This window comes from Xiphophorus hellerii, chromosome 3 (assembly GCF_003331165.1).
Source record: "Xiphophorus hellerii strain 12219 chromosome 3, Xiphophorus_hellerii-4.1, whole genome shotgun sequence".
In the NCBI taxonomy this organism is placed as follows: Eukaryota; Metazoa; Chordata; class Actinopteri; order Cyprinodontiformes; family Poeciliidae; genus Xiphophorus; species Xiphophorus hellerii.
The window spans coordinates 15089405-15105078 of record NC_045674.1 but is presented as its reverse complement, the minus strand read 5'-3'; the positions used below and the strand labels follow the sequence as shown (position 1 = coordinate 15105078).

The 15674-nt window shown below is 39.2% G+C and overlaps 1 protein-coding gene across 1 annotated transcript in view; it reads right to left on the bottom strand.

Annotated features, from left to right (window-relative positions):
* itga10 (integrin, alpha 10) overlaps nucleotides 1–15674 on the bottom strand; it is a 37515-nt gene that overhangs the window by 995 nt on the left and 20846 nt on the right. The window contains exons 8-28 of the mRNA XM_032559453.1: nucleotides 13524–13674; nucleotides 10321–10486; nucleotides 8986–9059; nucleotides 8757–8901; nucleotides 6674–6822; nucleotides 6421–6564; nucleotides 6121–6327; nucleotides 5430–5560; nucleotides 5134–5300; nucleotides 4230–4372; nucleotides 3182–3292; nucleotides 3026–3111; nucleotides 2791–2932; nucleotides 2611–2703; nucleotides 2436–2512; nucleotides 2259–2348; nucleotides 2076–2160; nucleotides 1319–1432; nucleotides 1137–1244; nucleotides 954–1061; nucleotides 774–869 (exon numbers count right to left, since the gene is read on the bottom strand). Of these exons, the coding sequence (XP_032415344.1) occupies nucleotides 774–869; nucleotides 954–1061; nucleotides 1137–1244; nucleotides 1319–1432; nucleotides 2076–2160; nucleotides 2259–2348; nucleotides 2436–2512; nucleotides 2611–2703; nucleotides 2791–2932; nucleotides 3026–3111; nucleotides 3182–3292; nucleotides 4230–4372; nucleotides 5134–5300; nucleotides 5430–5560; nucleotides 6121–6327; nucleotides 6421–6564; nucleotides 6674–6822; nucleotides 8757–8901; nucleotides 8986–9059; nucleotides 10321–10486; nucleotides 13524–13674 (2587 nt within the window). The remainder of the gene's footprint in view (nucleotides 1–773; nucleotides 870–953; nucleotides 1062–1136; nucleotides 1245–1318; nucleotides 1433–2075; nucleotides 2161–2258; nucleotides 2349–2435; nucleotides 2513–2610; nucleotides 2704–2790; nucleotides 2933–3025; nucleotides 3112–3181; nucleotides 3293–4229; nucleotides 4373–5133; nucleotides 5301–5429; nucleotides 5561–6120; nucleotides 6328–6420; nucleotides 6565–6673; nucleotides 6823–8756; nucleotides 8902–8985; nucleotides 9060–10320; nucleotides 10487–13523; nucleotides 13675–15674) is intronic.

Genomic DNA, 15674 nt, shown 5'->3' with positions numbered 1-15674 from the left:
TTTTACAAGGTTTTCAAGCATAAATGGCTTGTTTAATGTTCATATCTCACAAATTAAATGTCAGACTTTGACTAGGCAATTTGAAAGAAAACCTGTTAAAGCTGACAAAAGACTTAAGACCAGAAAAAAAATTCACCTTCCTGAAGGACAATGAATCTAAAGCTACAACCTGACCAATAATGGCACAGTTTAGATAAAAGCATATTCATGCAAGAATGGACAAGTCAAAACTCAGAATTAAAGATAACTGGTTATCTATTTAAATACCTAAAAATAACTGAGCTATTTTTGCAAAGACCAACAGTCTTCGGGTGTGAAAAGCTAGTAGGAAAATACTACAAAAGACTTGCAGCTGTAATTATGGCAAAGAGTGATTCTTAAAAATTGTATAATTTTCGGGCGTGGTGTGGATAGCGTGACCAACGTTTGGAGGCCTTGAGTCCTCGACACAGCTGTTGCGGGTTCGATTCCCGGACCCGGCGACATTTACCGCATGTCTTCTCCCCTCTCCTTCCCCCTTTCCTGTCAGCCTACTTTCATATAAGGGACACTAGAGCCCACAAAAGACCCCCTGGAGGGGAGAAAAAAAATGGTATAATTTTCTCTCTACATCACCACTTTGTGCTGTTCTATCCCATAAAAAATACAATGAAATACTTTGAGGTTTGTAGCTGGAGCATGGTGAAACGCTGAAAGCTTCAAATAGTCTGAAAACTTTTTAAACACTCAAATATCTCCTCCCTTTGCTGAGTGGAAGCATTCTGCAGTCTTACCTCCCCCTGGACTGTTCCTGCTCCCAGAGTGATGAGGTTATTCTCCTGAGCTGAGAGACTGTAGGCGCTAATTATCCTCACTGACTTATATTTGACCTACAAAGTCACACACAAAGGATGAGCCATCTTTACATCATTTGGAAAGACTCTTATCTTCCACATGACGCTCTGTTAACTCACTTTTCTGAAAAAGTCATCATGAACTCTGCGGCTGATTCGAATAACCGCCTGCTGACCGAGCTGTCGCACCTCACAGACGACCTCTGTGCACCACGACCGGCTGCAGTTCTGGACATAAAATATGCCACGTTACAGCCTGTAAAATGACTTCTTGGTGTTTATTCCTGAATCAAAAAGCCTCACCAGTATTTCATCATGCATCATGTCCTCGGGATGAAGGGGACGAACGTCTTTCTGTCTGGACTTCAACTGGGTTACATCACTCAGCACTCCGCACTTCATTCCTGTGGCCTGAGGGGAGGCTTAAAAATGTCACATCGTTCAAATTCAATGCACATAAAAGCAAATCACGGAGGCCCACTCACGTTGTATGTGAAGACATCCGTTACAGTCATGAAGACGGCGTCTTCTGCTGCCACAGAGGGCAAAAGCACACGCAGCTCCAGATTACTCACAGAATAACAGCCGATATTCAGTAGCTACAAAAACAGACAAAAAAAAAACAAACACATTTTACTTCAACCTGTACAGTAATGACATCTAAACAGCTCAGTGCAAATTCACCCTGAATGACTGTAGTTAAGATCTGTGGGTCTCCAGTCTTTTTAAGGGTGAATTTTAGTTCATTTTCATTGCAGTACCTGATCATTTTGAAATAAATGTCTCTTTAATTTGTCAAATCTGCTAATCTGAGCAGTGAAGTCACGCAGGTACGGAATTATTTTGTTTTCGGTGGATTGGTCTGCTCTGCTCTCGGAAAAGTATTCAAGCCCACAATGTTTTCCACTTTTTGTCACCTTACAGCCAAAACACTTGTTGTATGTTATTAGGATTTATGTGACAGACCAACACAAAACTGTGGATAATTACAAAATGGAAGAAAAATTACACATGGTTTTCAAAAAACCTTTGCAGAAATCTAAAAAAATGTGTGCTTTCCACCTCTGCAGGTGGAAGCAATGTTCTCAGCTCAAGATTTCTATTATTAAATTAGGTTAAAAATGTTGCTACAGCTGGCTTTAACACTGAAGATTTGTCACTTTCAGTTGCTCTGCTGCACATGGCAGTTTTTTTACTAACCTTACAGACAGATGGTTGAAGGAGAAAAAATGAGAAACTTACCCTGATGTACGTGTAGAACTCTGGACCCATGGCTTCTGATGCTGTCCGTGTGGGATGGACCTCGTAGCGGTTCAGGTTAGACTCACTAAACAAAGAACAGCCAAACAAAAGAGCCCCATATCAATAATGATGACAAAAAAAAGTAAATAAAGCTTGTAAATTAAGTTAATTCTATGCTCAAACCTGCTAACAAAGAGATCTGGCTCATATTGTACGAAAGTCTGCAGCTGAACACTGTTGTCCCCCAGAGTTCCCTCTCTCTCACTGCTGTCACTGTGAGACAGAAAAAGATGGATATCACTAAAAATATTGTCCTTTTCTGTTTGTTCTTTGGGATTTGAAATGTTTGGACAAGCTTACCTGGTAGCATTGAGCTTCATTTGTAACCGATTGTGCAAAGAGGTGCAGCTGAATTCAAACTCCAACATAAAATTCACCTGGAAACAAAGAGCAACAGAGACTGCTGAAGTGATGCCTCCCACTACTTGAAGGGCAGAGAGGTGTGAAGAGATCAGCTTCCTCAGCAGCAGGTTACCTTTGAATGAGAGCGAAACACTGGGTAGCTGACGTTACACGAGTGGCTGTTTGAACCTAGAGCGGTACACTCTATCTTGAAGTTGGCATTCTCCTTTGTTAAAATTAAAGGGAAAATAATAGCAATAAATATTGCGCTCAAACCACGCTGCATGTGTAGGATAATTAAAGCAGAGTTTACTTTGATGCTGATGCTGGAGAAGTGGAGGTTGCGTGAGTAGTGCAGCTTCAGGCTAGTGTTGTAGGCATTTTCCAGCCTGTTCTGGAGCTGCACTTCCACCGACAGACGCCTACGAGGGCTGCGAATCACATAAGGTTTCTGCCTGTGCGAGAAAACATGACTCACTCAGATCTAGCAACCAGAAGACGTTTTACTTTGACTGGCTTCAGGAGAGAAAGCTAAAGCAGATCTGTACCTTGTACCAGAGATGTCCAGGTGTGCCTGCAAGACCAGATCTGTTGTGCAAACGTCATCTTCGCCACAGTCTTTGAAAAATGGTATCTGGATAGAAGGACGAGAAAGGTTATTCATGAAAATAAAAATGGAGTGGAGTTAGCTTTGTGCTGCTTACAAATTTCTTGACGCTTGTTGGCCAGCCTTCATCCAACACCGGACCCGTCTCTGTGTCGTTGATCTTAAACCGCAGTGAGAAGCTGATTGGGCGAATATAATCTGCTGTATCCTGTGTGGCAGATAGAGAGGCTTCAGCCACATTTGTTTATTAAGTACTTTAAAAACAGCCAATTAGACTGGACAGAATATTTGAAACCAAATACAATAGAAGTAAAAAATTACCTAAAATAAGCAACATAAACACTACATAAAGAATAAAGTTTAAATAAAACAAACACCTAATTTGTGTCAAATGTATATAAGGAATATGCCCAAAATTAAGTGCAGTGAGGATAAAAAGAGAGTAATATGCAGCATTTTGCACAAGCTGAAAACCAACAACCACCAACATCCAACCAATATACCAGTTGTAATGTAGGAATTAATTTCTGTTTCTAAGTGGTGTAGTGACAAATTTGTTTAAATTTTGCTAATTGTTTAAACAAAAAAAAGGTCATCTTAAAAAAAAAAGTTTGATTGTTGGCTTTCTGTTTGAGAGAAAGGCAATTGTCTGGTATCTAAGAAGAAAGCTGAGGAACAGCAGATGTCAAGAAAATACCAGAAACTCAAGCATCCCACCCTGTGGGACGCCATTTATAAATGAAGTACATTAAAAAAAACAGGAATTATTTTCTGTTTTCCACCACCGGCAAACTTCGACCAGCCGGGGCTTATCTGTACCACACATGTCCCCACAATGCTGCAGATTAAAATTTATGATCAACTGTGTTTAAGAGAGTTGTTAAATCTGAGAGAACAAGGACTGCATGAGCCCATGAATGTTTAGCCAGTACAATGTTGAACCTCAACACCACAAATCCTATAATATTCAGAGACCGCAAACCAGACTCATCAATTTTAAGAACACTATTTCATCGGAAAAAAATTCAATTGGCCCTAAGCAGAAAGGAAACATTGAGAACAATGCAAACGTCGGAGACCACTTAGTGGTCCAGTCTAGATTCTTTCATCACTGGTGTTGATTACGTGGTTGCTCAGATACTCACGTATACATGGAAAGGCAGCTTGTAGCAGAGAGTTTTTCTTGTTTGCACTCGCACTGGAAGCTGCATCTGTCTGTGGGAGCTTTCATCGAACAGAGCTCGCGCTGAAAACTTCCTGTCATCCAACATGGCTGACACCCAAAGATCTAAGGAAGAAGCATGAATCAAAAAGATGTGAGCTGGAAAATAAACAACGTATTTATTTTTTTTTAGATTAATCTGGTTTGATTTGAAACTGGTCACATTTGGTTTGTTTATGGACAAAACTATTCCCAGAAAGCGCAATGACAGCAGAAAAATGTTCAGCTTTGAAATGATTGTTTTTATATTCGAACTTTAATTGCTTTTTAAAAACTTTTTCACATGAGTCACGTTTTCCCTAACAGAGCAATTTAACTTTCAGGAACTGGTTCTTTAGCTCTTTTCAGAATAACCTCATTTTCTCTGTGGTGAAAAATTACTACAAGTTAACGTCTGCTGATCATGTTATATTAAATGTTTTGTGAACTCTCACCAAAACAACTATTTGGGTTACATGTACAAGGTTGGGAGTTGCTTTCTACAGCTGCATCAGAACCAGACTGCCTCGCCCCTTGTTTTGAATTCCTTATCCTTGGTATAAAACTCGTGTGTTGTCTCTGCTTGGCAGAGCTTTTCACCCAGACCTGCTACATTATTGATTGTCCTACAGGCTCTCTGTATTGTGCACAATATATGAATAAACCTGATTGAGTGATTTCATCTGACAGTGCTTGGTAAAATAGTTTTTTCCACAACATGTGAGCAAAAATAACTATTTATTTATGTTGTTGTGTTGCTTCATCTGACTAAAAAAATAGATTTGTTCAGCATATTTTTTAAGGTCTTGAAGTAAAATAAACAAATAAATAAATGGAAAAAAAAATACCAAAAGCATTGCTGTGTGGTCCAGGTGAGCGTGAAACGGCCGTGAAGCAGGCTGTGGCGTTGAGGCATGCCGACTCTCTGCCGCCCCTCTGACACGTCTTCTGAATGACGTTAATGGAGTGCGGCTGGAAGGACAAACTCACATTGATCTGGACGATGCTTCTGGAGCTATAAGAGCAGGAATGAGAAACAATTATCTTACAAAAGGTCCTAGCTGCTTGTAAAGTGTCTTTCTGTGTCACATTACAGGCACCCTATGCAATAAAATCTGCTGTGGTTGCGATTATCCCTGCTTACCTGAGCAGCACGGCTCTGCCCTGAGCTCCCACTGCCAAATCTATCAGCTCATCACCGTCCAAGTCCAACCGTGCACTTACACTGCGGCCAAAATACTGCAGAGAGGGGGAGAGGGACGACCCTAATATATGCTGGGAGGAGGAGAGAAGCAGATATTAGTGACTTAATTCTGAGACGCAGAATGAAGTTGTAAAAAAGCATGTTTTCATAAAACAGAAAATCGGACCATTTTTTTATACAGATATTTTTTAATGATTGTTAAGCAACTTAAATCTGTACTGTTAAACAATCAGACATGAGAAAATATTCTTTATTTCAGGTGATGTTTGTGTCTACATATGCCACAAAACTAAGGAAAAATCCTTGTTATTTTATTAATAGCAGGTAGTAAAAGAATATTATTTGTGCCTGTATCTGTGGAGGAATCTATGAAAACGATAACACAGTTTAACACATAAATAGTTTCTTAGTATCTGCAAGTTAATTACCAAAGAGCTATTAACTTAATTCCGCTTATACCAGCTGCAGATGTACACATTTCTTCCTCGTTCATCCACTCATACAATATTTTCAGATGTAAGGACTGAACATGAAATGAAATTACAGCTAAAGTCCTGGGAAACTGCTGATCTGATTCAGTATTTTTAAAAAGTGGTTTACTTTTGCACTGCAGTGTACCTAACATAACTACCTGTTTGCAGTCATGGATGATGTAAATATCGTATCCATGGTAGACATAGATGGCCCCTCTGTGCTCATCCTCCAGCGGCGCTCCCACCACCAGGTCAGTGAAGCCATCATGGTTCAGATCGGGAGCAGCCGCCAGTGCATAACCAAACCTGGCATCCTGAGACTTATTGTCGGATTTCAGAGTCCCATTAGATATAAATTTTCCCTCCTGTAAAAACAAAGAGACAAGGGAAAGAAGAATGATCACCAAGTTATTAAAAATAGTTGTTACTGCATGTTTAAGATGCCACTGCTTTGTTACCCCATTGAGAGTGTAGATGTAGACTTTTCCAGCTTCCTTGTTTCCTGAGCCAAGATACATGGGAGCAGCGACCAAAAGGACGTCAGTGATGCCATCTTTATCGATATCCAGCCCGCACAGTTCACTGCCATAGTAAGATCCAATCTAAACACAGAAGGATGTAAATTCATCTTAATCCCAGTAGGTGGAGCCCTTGCTATGCTATTTGCAATAATTGATGATGTTGGAGGAACATTCAGCAACAGAAGTTCACCTGTTCTCCATTCAAAGCCTGCACGATGTCAACATAGCCATTTTCATGGAGTTCAAATAAAACGACTTTGCCTTTGTGTTTAAATCGAGGAGCCCCAGCCACGTACAGCCTCCTCCAGTCACCAACAACCACAGATGACACAGTGTACCCTGCAAACACACACACAAATACAAATCAGACCTGGCAGCGGCTGCCTACAAATGACCTTCAAGGGGAAATAAAACTGGCCAAGCTGAATGTTTTTGACTGAACACTGACAAAATTGTTGAGTTAAACCAATTGCATGCTAATTTTGTGCTCCTGTTCAGTTTTGCTTTGTTTTGATGCAATAAAAAATGAGGTTTTACACACAACAAAATCCTATAAGTGTTGTAAAGTGAATTGCTTCTGCGACAGTACTTAGAACTGACTTATCATAACTCCTTTAACCAGGGTGCATGTTACTACCATTTGTACAGAGGGTTTTAGCCACTTTAAGTGTTATAAAAGCTTTCAATAAATGTTGAAAGCTAACTAATGTCTTAGTAAACCTCAGACATACTTATTCTGATTCTCATGAAGCACGGCTGACTAAATAAACAAAGATGACACAACCACAGATTTTTAAAGGCAGAGTAAAGAGCATTGGCGATACCCCAACAACAAGATCGAAAAGAGGAGCAAAAATTAGATAATTCATTTAGAATGGTTGGGATATTTTTGTGTTTATGAGGAGCCAAATTTAGACTCTAAAATAAACACCAGCTGTTGATTCATAAAAAGTTAGCGGTGGATTAAATGTTTTTCATTCTCATTGCATCTCTTTGTCAAGTTCTCTTTCATCATTTAATTTATTAATGTCACTGCTTTCAGCTAAGTTTACTGTCTAGAACAAAGGACATTTTTATTTTACTAATTTATAAAGCAGAGCTAAACCAACCCAGTGTCTCTAATAAACCAGAGAATAAAGTTTGTCAAAAGACAAATGTTTGAGACGCATTAATAGCCCTGGGCAGATCAAACTTGAAATAACAGCGTTGTGGTTGTGATTGAAAAGAGTCTGACTTCCTGCATTCAGCCTGATCTTGGAAAAGGATTTGGTTTTGACAATCTTAAAACTCTGGAAAAATGTGCAAATGCTCAAAATATCTCTAAGATATAGAGGAAACTATTAGCCCATGAAGACTCTTAAAAAAACAATATAGAATTATACAAGTAATTTTATAAAAATGGAAACTAGTACTATAAAGCTAAACCTGGATAATATAGTCAGTCATACCAGTTAGCTCCAATAAGGAGATTTGCATGCAAAGAAGATTCCTGTACAAAAACTTACAATAATCCATTTAAAAAAGTAGTGAAATACTTTTGGACTGTTGATTCTTTTAACGACCCTTGCTGAAATAAACCAGTCCAAACAGCAGCAAATCTGAATTTTAAAGTGATTAATAAAAATAAAACCCAAGTTTCTGGCAAAAAAAGAACAAAAAAAAAAAATAGAGAACTAATAATACTATCAAAGTCATCCCAGAGTGGGACTGAGATTGCAACAACTTCTTTTTTTTCTTATTTTTGTTTAACCTGAAAAAAATGTTATTTCCATTCAAGATTGTATGTTTTTAAGACATGTCTGTATTGAACTGAAGTTGAATTATTGGCTTAACTCCAGAAAATGTGCATTTCATTAGCAAAGCAGAGAGATGGTGTATTGTCTGAACAATGAAAATTCAGCAAAATGAAAACGATGGGGCCTAAAATGAAATCCTGAGTTACACCACAACCAGGAATGTTTGCTTCTTTGTTGTCCAGGTGACAGTTATGGGGCTGTAATTGCTTCATAATTTTTGTTATGGAGGAAAGGGCTGCTGTCTCAGATTGCACAACAATCATAGGGCATTTAAAACATTCAGCAGGATCAGAGGCAGTTATACAGAGAGAAGACCCAAAAGCAAAGATCTGATTATTAAAAAAAATAAAGTTTTTCACACGATGAGGGTTCTACTTTAAAAAACAATGAAGAATAATACTACACTCCATAGCATTTTAATCTCCTTTTACATGAAAGCTAATAAACACAAAAAGGTTGCTTGTGAAATCTTTGTACCTAAATAAGCAGCATGATTTTTGAGCTCCAATGGAAATTCACTTTCAAAGGCTTCTCTGGGGGGGATAATTACTCCGTTGGTCCCTTCCTTCAGGACCCCTCCATCCCAATCGTAGGCGCCCACAATCCCAAACAGAATGCCATCCTGAAGAAATTAGTTTGGATTAAATAATGGACAAGTCAGTCTTTATTTACCACATAGTTAAAAATTAACACAAGTAAGACTTACATCCAGTGTGTGCGTTGAGAAACCGATCTGAGACATCTCCATGTGGAACGTGCTTTGATTGTAGCCCAAGGTACCTAAAGGAGGACAGCATGTCAGCATCTCTTGTTTCTCTCCTTTCTTTGTTCGTATTCTCCTCCCTTCCCTTTCCTTGTTATGTCTCATAGGATCTGATCTTTAGCGCCCTCAAACGCCGATGGTGACAGACATTTCCTTTCCTCCTGTCCCTTCCTCTTTGATTTTCCTGAACATTTAAAGGTGGCATCAGTTTCAAAAGCCTTCCTCCCACGTTTCTGCAACTACTGCGATATCTGGCACCAGCTGTACTTTCTTTGTTTTTGTTTCTAGTTTTTTCTTTTGTTTTGGTGCAGGATTACATTTTTATTTCTCAGTCACATGGCAAATATTATAACTTATACATATAAACCAATGGATAAATTCCTATGGTAAAAACTTGACATATGTTATCTATAAAATAAAACTGACAGATGACACTGAATCTGGAGTTATTTTGTCTTTTTTTTTTAGAGCCACTGTTTCTCTCTACATACCAGATAGCTGCAGGAAATTAGAAAAGTGTTTTCAAAGGTTACAACAAAGGTTACAACAATACAATATAACCATTTCATGCAGTTATTGGACTGTCATTGCGTTGAGATTTTAAGCACTACTTTGTAAATCAGTTTGAACATTACTAATGGCATTGCTTTCAATTAACCAGGAGTGTCCAGAGGCCGTTGTCCTCCATGTTTTAGATGTGTCCCTTCTCCAACACAGCATGACTGAAACAACTAAGTCAAGTTCTGGAGGAGCCAACTAATGAATTACTCACCTGAATTTAATTCAATAAATATGATTCAGGGAAACATGCAGGAAACTGGCCCTTAAGGACTGGCTTTGGACATCACTGCTGTTAATTGATATTTTCAACCAGGATAAAAATCCCTCTGGCAATTAAGGAGGTGTTGCTAGTGTTATGATGTGCTGGACTATGAAAATTAAAGCCACATTTATTTGCTGATGATGAGAGTAAAACAAATTGTTCAAGCTTAGCGTTATTTTCTGACTTAATCATACAAAATCCTGTCACGGCCGCTTCTGTCCGGCATGTCTCCTGTAATACAAGTGACATAGGCAGTTGCTCAGGGTGGCACTAGAAAGGCAAGATAAATTTTTGTACTTATCTGTCAGTTGTGCTCTGAACAATTTTTTTTATTGCTCTTATAAACAATTGTAGTCAGAAGGGGAGCGTAGAATTAGAAGACTGGGCTACATATCCCATGATTTCCTGCACCTCACCCAAGGGATCATTTACACTAACTTTGATAACACCCTCACCTTCAAGAGTGAAAATCCGATCTCCGAGAGCGTCCACAATGTCATTCAGCGCAGCTTCATCGGTCACGTTGAAAAAGTACTCGTCATCTGGGTCGCTGGCGATGTATTTGATCTCATTAATGAAGGTCTCTGGATCCTGCTGTTTGCGGATATAATACCCCAGAACCTGAATGGCAGAAAAGAAGAGACATAAACATGAGATTCTATGAAAAACAAAATGGTAGATGACACAAAACCAACAATGGGTTCATACAAAAACAGACTAAATTGACTTCTCAAGGCAAATGATTCCTTGCATTTCAATGATTCTCCATGTTGAAGTAAAATAGAAAAACACATTTTGTGGATGTAATTAGGAATTTCATCAATCCTCAAGTTTTGTCACATGGAAACACATTAGATGTAAAACACAAAGCTGGAGGGAACTGAAAATAAAATCCATTTCAAGAACATATAAAAAATCCATAAGAGAAACCAATCCATGAATATTTCCCTGAAACTCGGCTGCCAAGCAAAGGAAATCCTCTGTTTTTAAAGGGTAGAGGAGGGTGTAATAGGGTGTACTGTGTCATATAATACTAATAAATATGTACATTACGATCCTATAGAAGAAAGAAAGAAAAATCCTCAAGCTTCCATGTCATGGTGGATTTTGAAAGTTTATAAGTGATATTAAAGAGAAAAATGGAAAAGAGGGAACAATATTTCCCAAATATGCATCATTTGGCAAGTATTTAAATAGAAAAGCATCCATGCAATGTGCTCCATAAACTACTCAAGCAACAGATGTCTTTTTAATATCTGCATGACACTGATGTATAAAACAATCTGCTGTTCCTGCATTGTACTTTGAAGAGGTCTGACCTCTACCATGAGATACTTTCCTGTGCACTGTCAAAATGTGCATGCAGTGCAGAAAATGCTAAATCATAACATACCTGCTGTTATAGGAAACAGTTAACTGTCATCACTTGACTTTTTACCATCTGAGTTCAAAGCCCCCTTTTACATCTGCATAAGATGGCCACACTGTGCTTGGTGTTTATTTTTTGATGCTTTAGCATTAAGACCACCTCGCAATCTGCACGACCTCCCTGACCATCTGAATGTGGTTAAGTAGCAACAAATGTGGAAAATGAAACTTTACATAGAAGCAAGCCTGATCTTGCAGCCTGCTCCTACTCCCCAACCAGGTTTTCATTGGTTTTCCAGCACTGAACCATATGAGCTAAGATACTTTCTTATATTTTGTGGAATTTCCCTATATACATAAAGTTTCTGCATGTCCAAAACCAGTTTTGACTTTGGAGAGGCAAGCACCAGTAGTATTTTAGTCAGGACAAAAGTTAAGGATTTTCTTATTACAAAGGCGCTAACACTCCAGACTGTGCAATCCTGATTACTAAGCTATACTCTGTGGAGGTATATTGAGAGGGAATCAGTCACACAAAATACAAAATCTGTTTTTTTTTACTGATTACTGTGAGAAAATAACAGCAAGACTGAAGTTGTATTAAATGTTTTGTAGTGATTGCAATACTTTATTCTAAAAACTTAGTTACTTGCTCAATTTCCTCCCTGACCTCATTGCCATGCCAACGCAGCAAATTCTGCAGAGTTAAATCAACCCTGTGCCGAGTGTATTTGGTCCTTATCAGAATTTTATTCTTCCAGAGTTATTTCAACAAGAGATTGAGTAATTTTAACATTTGAAATAGTTATAGCTACTCAAACTCTTGATGAAATAACTCTGTAAGAGTTAAACTGAAATCCATCTTGAAAAGGACTAAGTAGACTTGGCATATCCAGTAGGGAGTAGACTGTGAAGCAGTCATTTCTCCCCTTAAGTGGAACCTGAAAAATTAGGTCCAGTCATTTTTTAATTAGGAAAAATTAGGACTAGGCTGCTTTCGTCAAGCAGCCTAGTCAGAGTTTGGAGGTATGCCCACAGCAATTGTGGAACAATCTTAAATAAAATCATAAGATTGTCAAAAAATTTACATTTGGATTTTGTGCTTTTTGACGGTGAACATATTTTGTTAACCTGATTACTTTGTCAGGATTGCTGAGCTTTTTTCTTCAGTCAAAAAAATGAAACTTCAGGTTCTACAGGGCGTCCAACTGCTCTTTGTTTTGTGATCCAGTTGCAGACGATGCCCTGCGTAAAGCCACGTCTACATTTTTGTAAAGCACATTTCACACAACCTACTGGAAACACTGATGTCATGGGCGTCTGAGCAACTTTTTCAAGTGATCAACAGAAGAGATGAGGTTACTCAACACGCTGCGCAGGTTACCTGTTTGAGGTCAAACACCATTTTGCAGTAAATTGGACAATTTACTGAAAAATTGTACTTCTATTTTTATTGTTGCATTTGGAATGCAGTGTTTACTTTTGTTTCAATCTCCTCTGCTCCCCATCGCCTGTGCCTCGCCACAGCAGCTCCTGGATGTCTGGGAAGGTACCTGGTGTACCGGACCCTCATCAGGCTCATCACATAGCAATGAAACAGGCTTAATTTTTTTCCTGGATGACTCAGTTTTCGTCTTTGTCTTCCAACCAGCACACATGTTGGTCTGGCAAACTGATGAACACAAAACAGCGTCGACTCTAATCCCTACTTGACTCTTTACGATGACCCAGATTCTTTCCGGGATCTTGGAAAAAGATGAAAAGAAATGGCAAAACACTGAAATGGCTGTGCTATAAATAAGCCCTTTAACCTAAAATTGTTTGTTTAATTTGCTTTTCCTTGTCATGCAAGCTCATTTATTCTTGTGCTTCTCCTGCTTTATGAGGAGGGGTTCAACCACTGGTCTCTGCCTGACCTGCGGATACTTTCATTGGACCGTTGTGTGCAGAATGGAGGGGTCGGGTGGAGCCGGACAAGGAAGAGTTTTTTTGTTCCCAGCTGGATATTTCAGTGGGCCCAAAGGGTTCATTTGGTAATTAGGTAGTTATTTTGGGAGAGTTGTGGTGATGTTGTGCGGTTGCTTCTGGGTGTTTACAGAGGCCATGCCACATTTGCACAATATGGGAGGAATGTCAGAGCTGCTCTGCACCCTCCGAGGAGACTGCATATTAGTTGTTTGCTGTGCTTTTCACAATTTCAGTACTATAAAAGGTAAAAAGATATCTGAAAGCGGTGGAAATCAGTGTAATAACGAATGCGCTGCACCACTGAGAGCCAGATATCACTCACAGCGATGGCGTATCTGGTGATGTTTCTGCTTTCACATTCCTCCAGAGCGTCTGGCAGCTCGTCCCCGTCGTGCGACTCCCCGTCTGTGACCACAATCATCACCTTGGTGGCGCCTTCCCTGGCTCCACGCTCAGCGCTGAACGCCTCTGTGCTAAAAAAAAAAAGATAGAAAACAGTACTGGTAAAGCTGCTGATTGTGCCAAACTGAGCTGAATTTGAAACAGACTCAAGGAGGGAGAGAGAAAAAATGCGGTTGTGAAACGTGTGAAAGGGAGGAAACCCAAAAGGTATCCAGTCACTTGGGTTCTTGCAACGTCAAAATAAACTTCCTCCGTGTGATAATATACAGTATCAAGGGTTTTTCTGAGGAGAATAACCAGCTAATAAAACATTGAAACTCTGGATTTGAGTTCACTCCCTGCACAGGATTCATCTGGAGCCTTTCAGATATTCATTAACAACACTTGAAACACATACCCCAGCTGCCAGTTTACACACATTGATCACTGCATGCAGCTCGCATGTGTCACTACACACAGCGACCACATTTGTGAATTCCCTTGTAGCTGTAACCCAGAAGGAGAAACCCAAATGACAAATGCACTGACGGTCTCATGCCGCACCCTGTTTGTCTGCAGGAAACCTGTTCTCTCTGGGACCTGGTTCAACAGTTGAATAGGGTTGGTAAGCCTCAGACCAGCACACACAAACATATGCACACGCAGTGCCTAGTCACCCCTGGTGATCTCAGTCATTTCCAAGTCTAACTGTAGCCCTTGCCTAAATATAACATTGTGGTCAGCCACAAGAAACTTAGAGTTGAAAACAACCATTTCCCCTCAGCAGCCTGCAAATAACAGAGGATGAAAAGAAAGAGAGGAAAAACAGAAAAGAGAAGTTAAGCAGGGGTGACAAATACCTACATAAAAGGTGCACAGAGTGACCAGAAAGCAATCTGATTTATGAGAAGAAAAACTCTAAGACTGAAAAAAAAGGATTATATATCAAACATGCTTACTAAGCAAATAAGTCAGAGAATAAAGACGGAACTTAAAAGGCAGATAAAAGAGTGGAGAAAGTAAGTAGAGCTAATTGGGAGCCCTGGCTGGATTTACAAGTCAGTTTATTGAGTCTCAGCAGAGTGGTAATGACACAGCACAGCGGCACGCTTTTGTTTGTGGGTGACTGAGAGACGGGTGGAGCTACAGAGACGTCAGCGGTTTATCCACTTGTGAGATGTTATTTCTTCTTTATGAAGCGATCAGCATTTATTTTATGCTCTGCACTTTACAGAATGTGCGTAATAAACATGTAATAGAGAAAAAAACAAGCTCAACATTGAGTGAAGCAGAATCTGAATGCAGCCATTAGAGATTTGGAAATATTTTTTGCTGTTATCAATACGTACTTTGCTCTGTTATTTTTAAAAATATTTCAGTGCTGGGATTTAAGAAATGGCATTTATAGCAAACCAGGAATGAAGGGATGTTGGTGTTACACACAACAGCTTCATTTGGAAGCGGCACATGTAAACTAGCAAATGTAAGAACAAATCAATTATTACTTTATCTGAATAAAATCACCCATATAGAGTTATTAATCATAATCGGGAGCTCTCAGAAGAGACAACAGACAAGGACAGCTTTCTTCTTTAAGAGTAGCCTTTTATTTTTTTTAATCTTTCTTGGTTTTTAGGTATTTTTCAGCCAACCATGCAAGTTCAATTCTGACAGGAAATGCGGCAGACATCTGTCAGAAGATCAAATTAAAAATTAATTTGACAGTATATAGTGTTGCCTCTCTAAAAGTCTGTAGGAAGACAAAATGTCGGCTCTGTTAAAGTTTTCTACCAATGATAATAATGGTGGTCAAAATAAGGTTAAAGTTCAATAATTTAGTTACTTTGATTTCATGTTGTGTTCATCTGAAGTAACATTCCCTCCCCACACACACCCCTGCACACACTTTTGTTTCAGGGCTTTATGTTAATAGTGTTTGTTATGCTGAGATCCTTCAGTTGTCCTCTGTATAAACTTATCTCTCTCTCACATCATTCTGGGGGAGTTTTGACCCACTCCTTTTTGCAATGTCCCTTCAGTTCATTGTTGTCTGTGTGCATTCTCCTCTGAACAGTTCTTTTAATGTTCCACC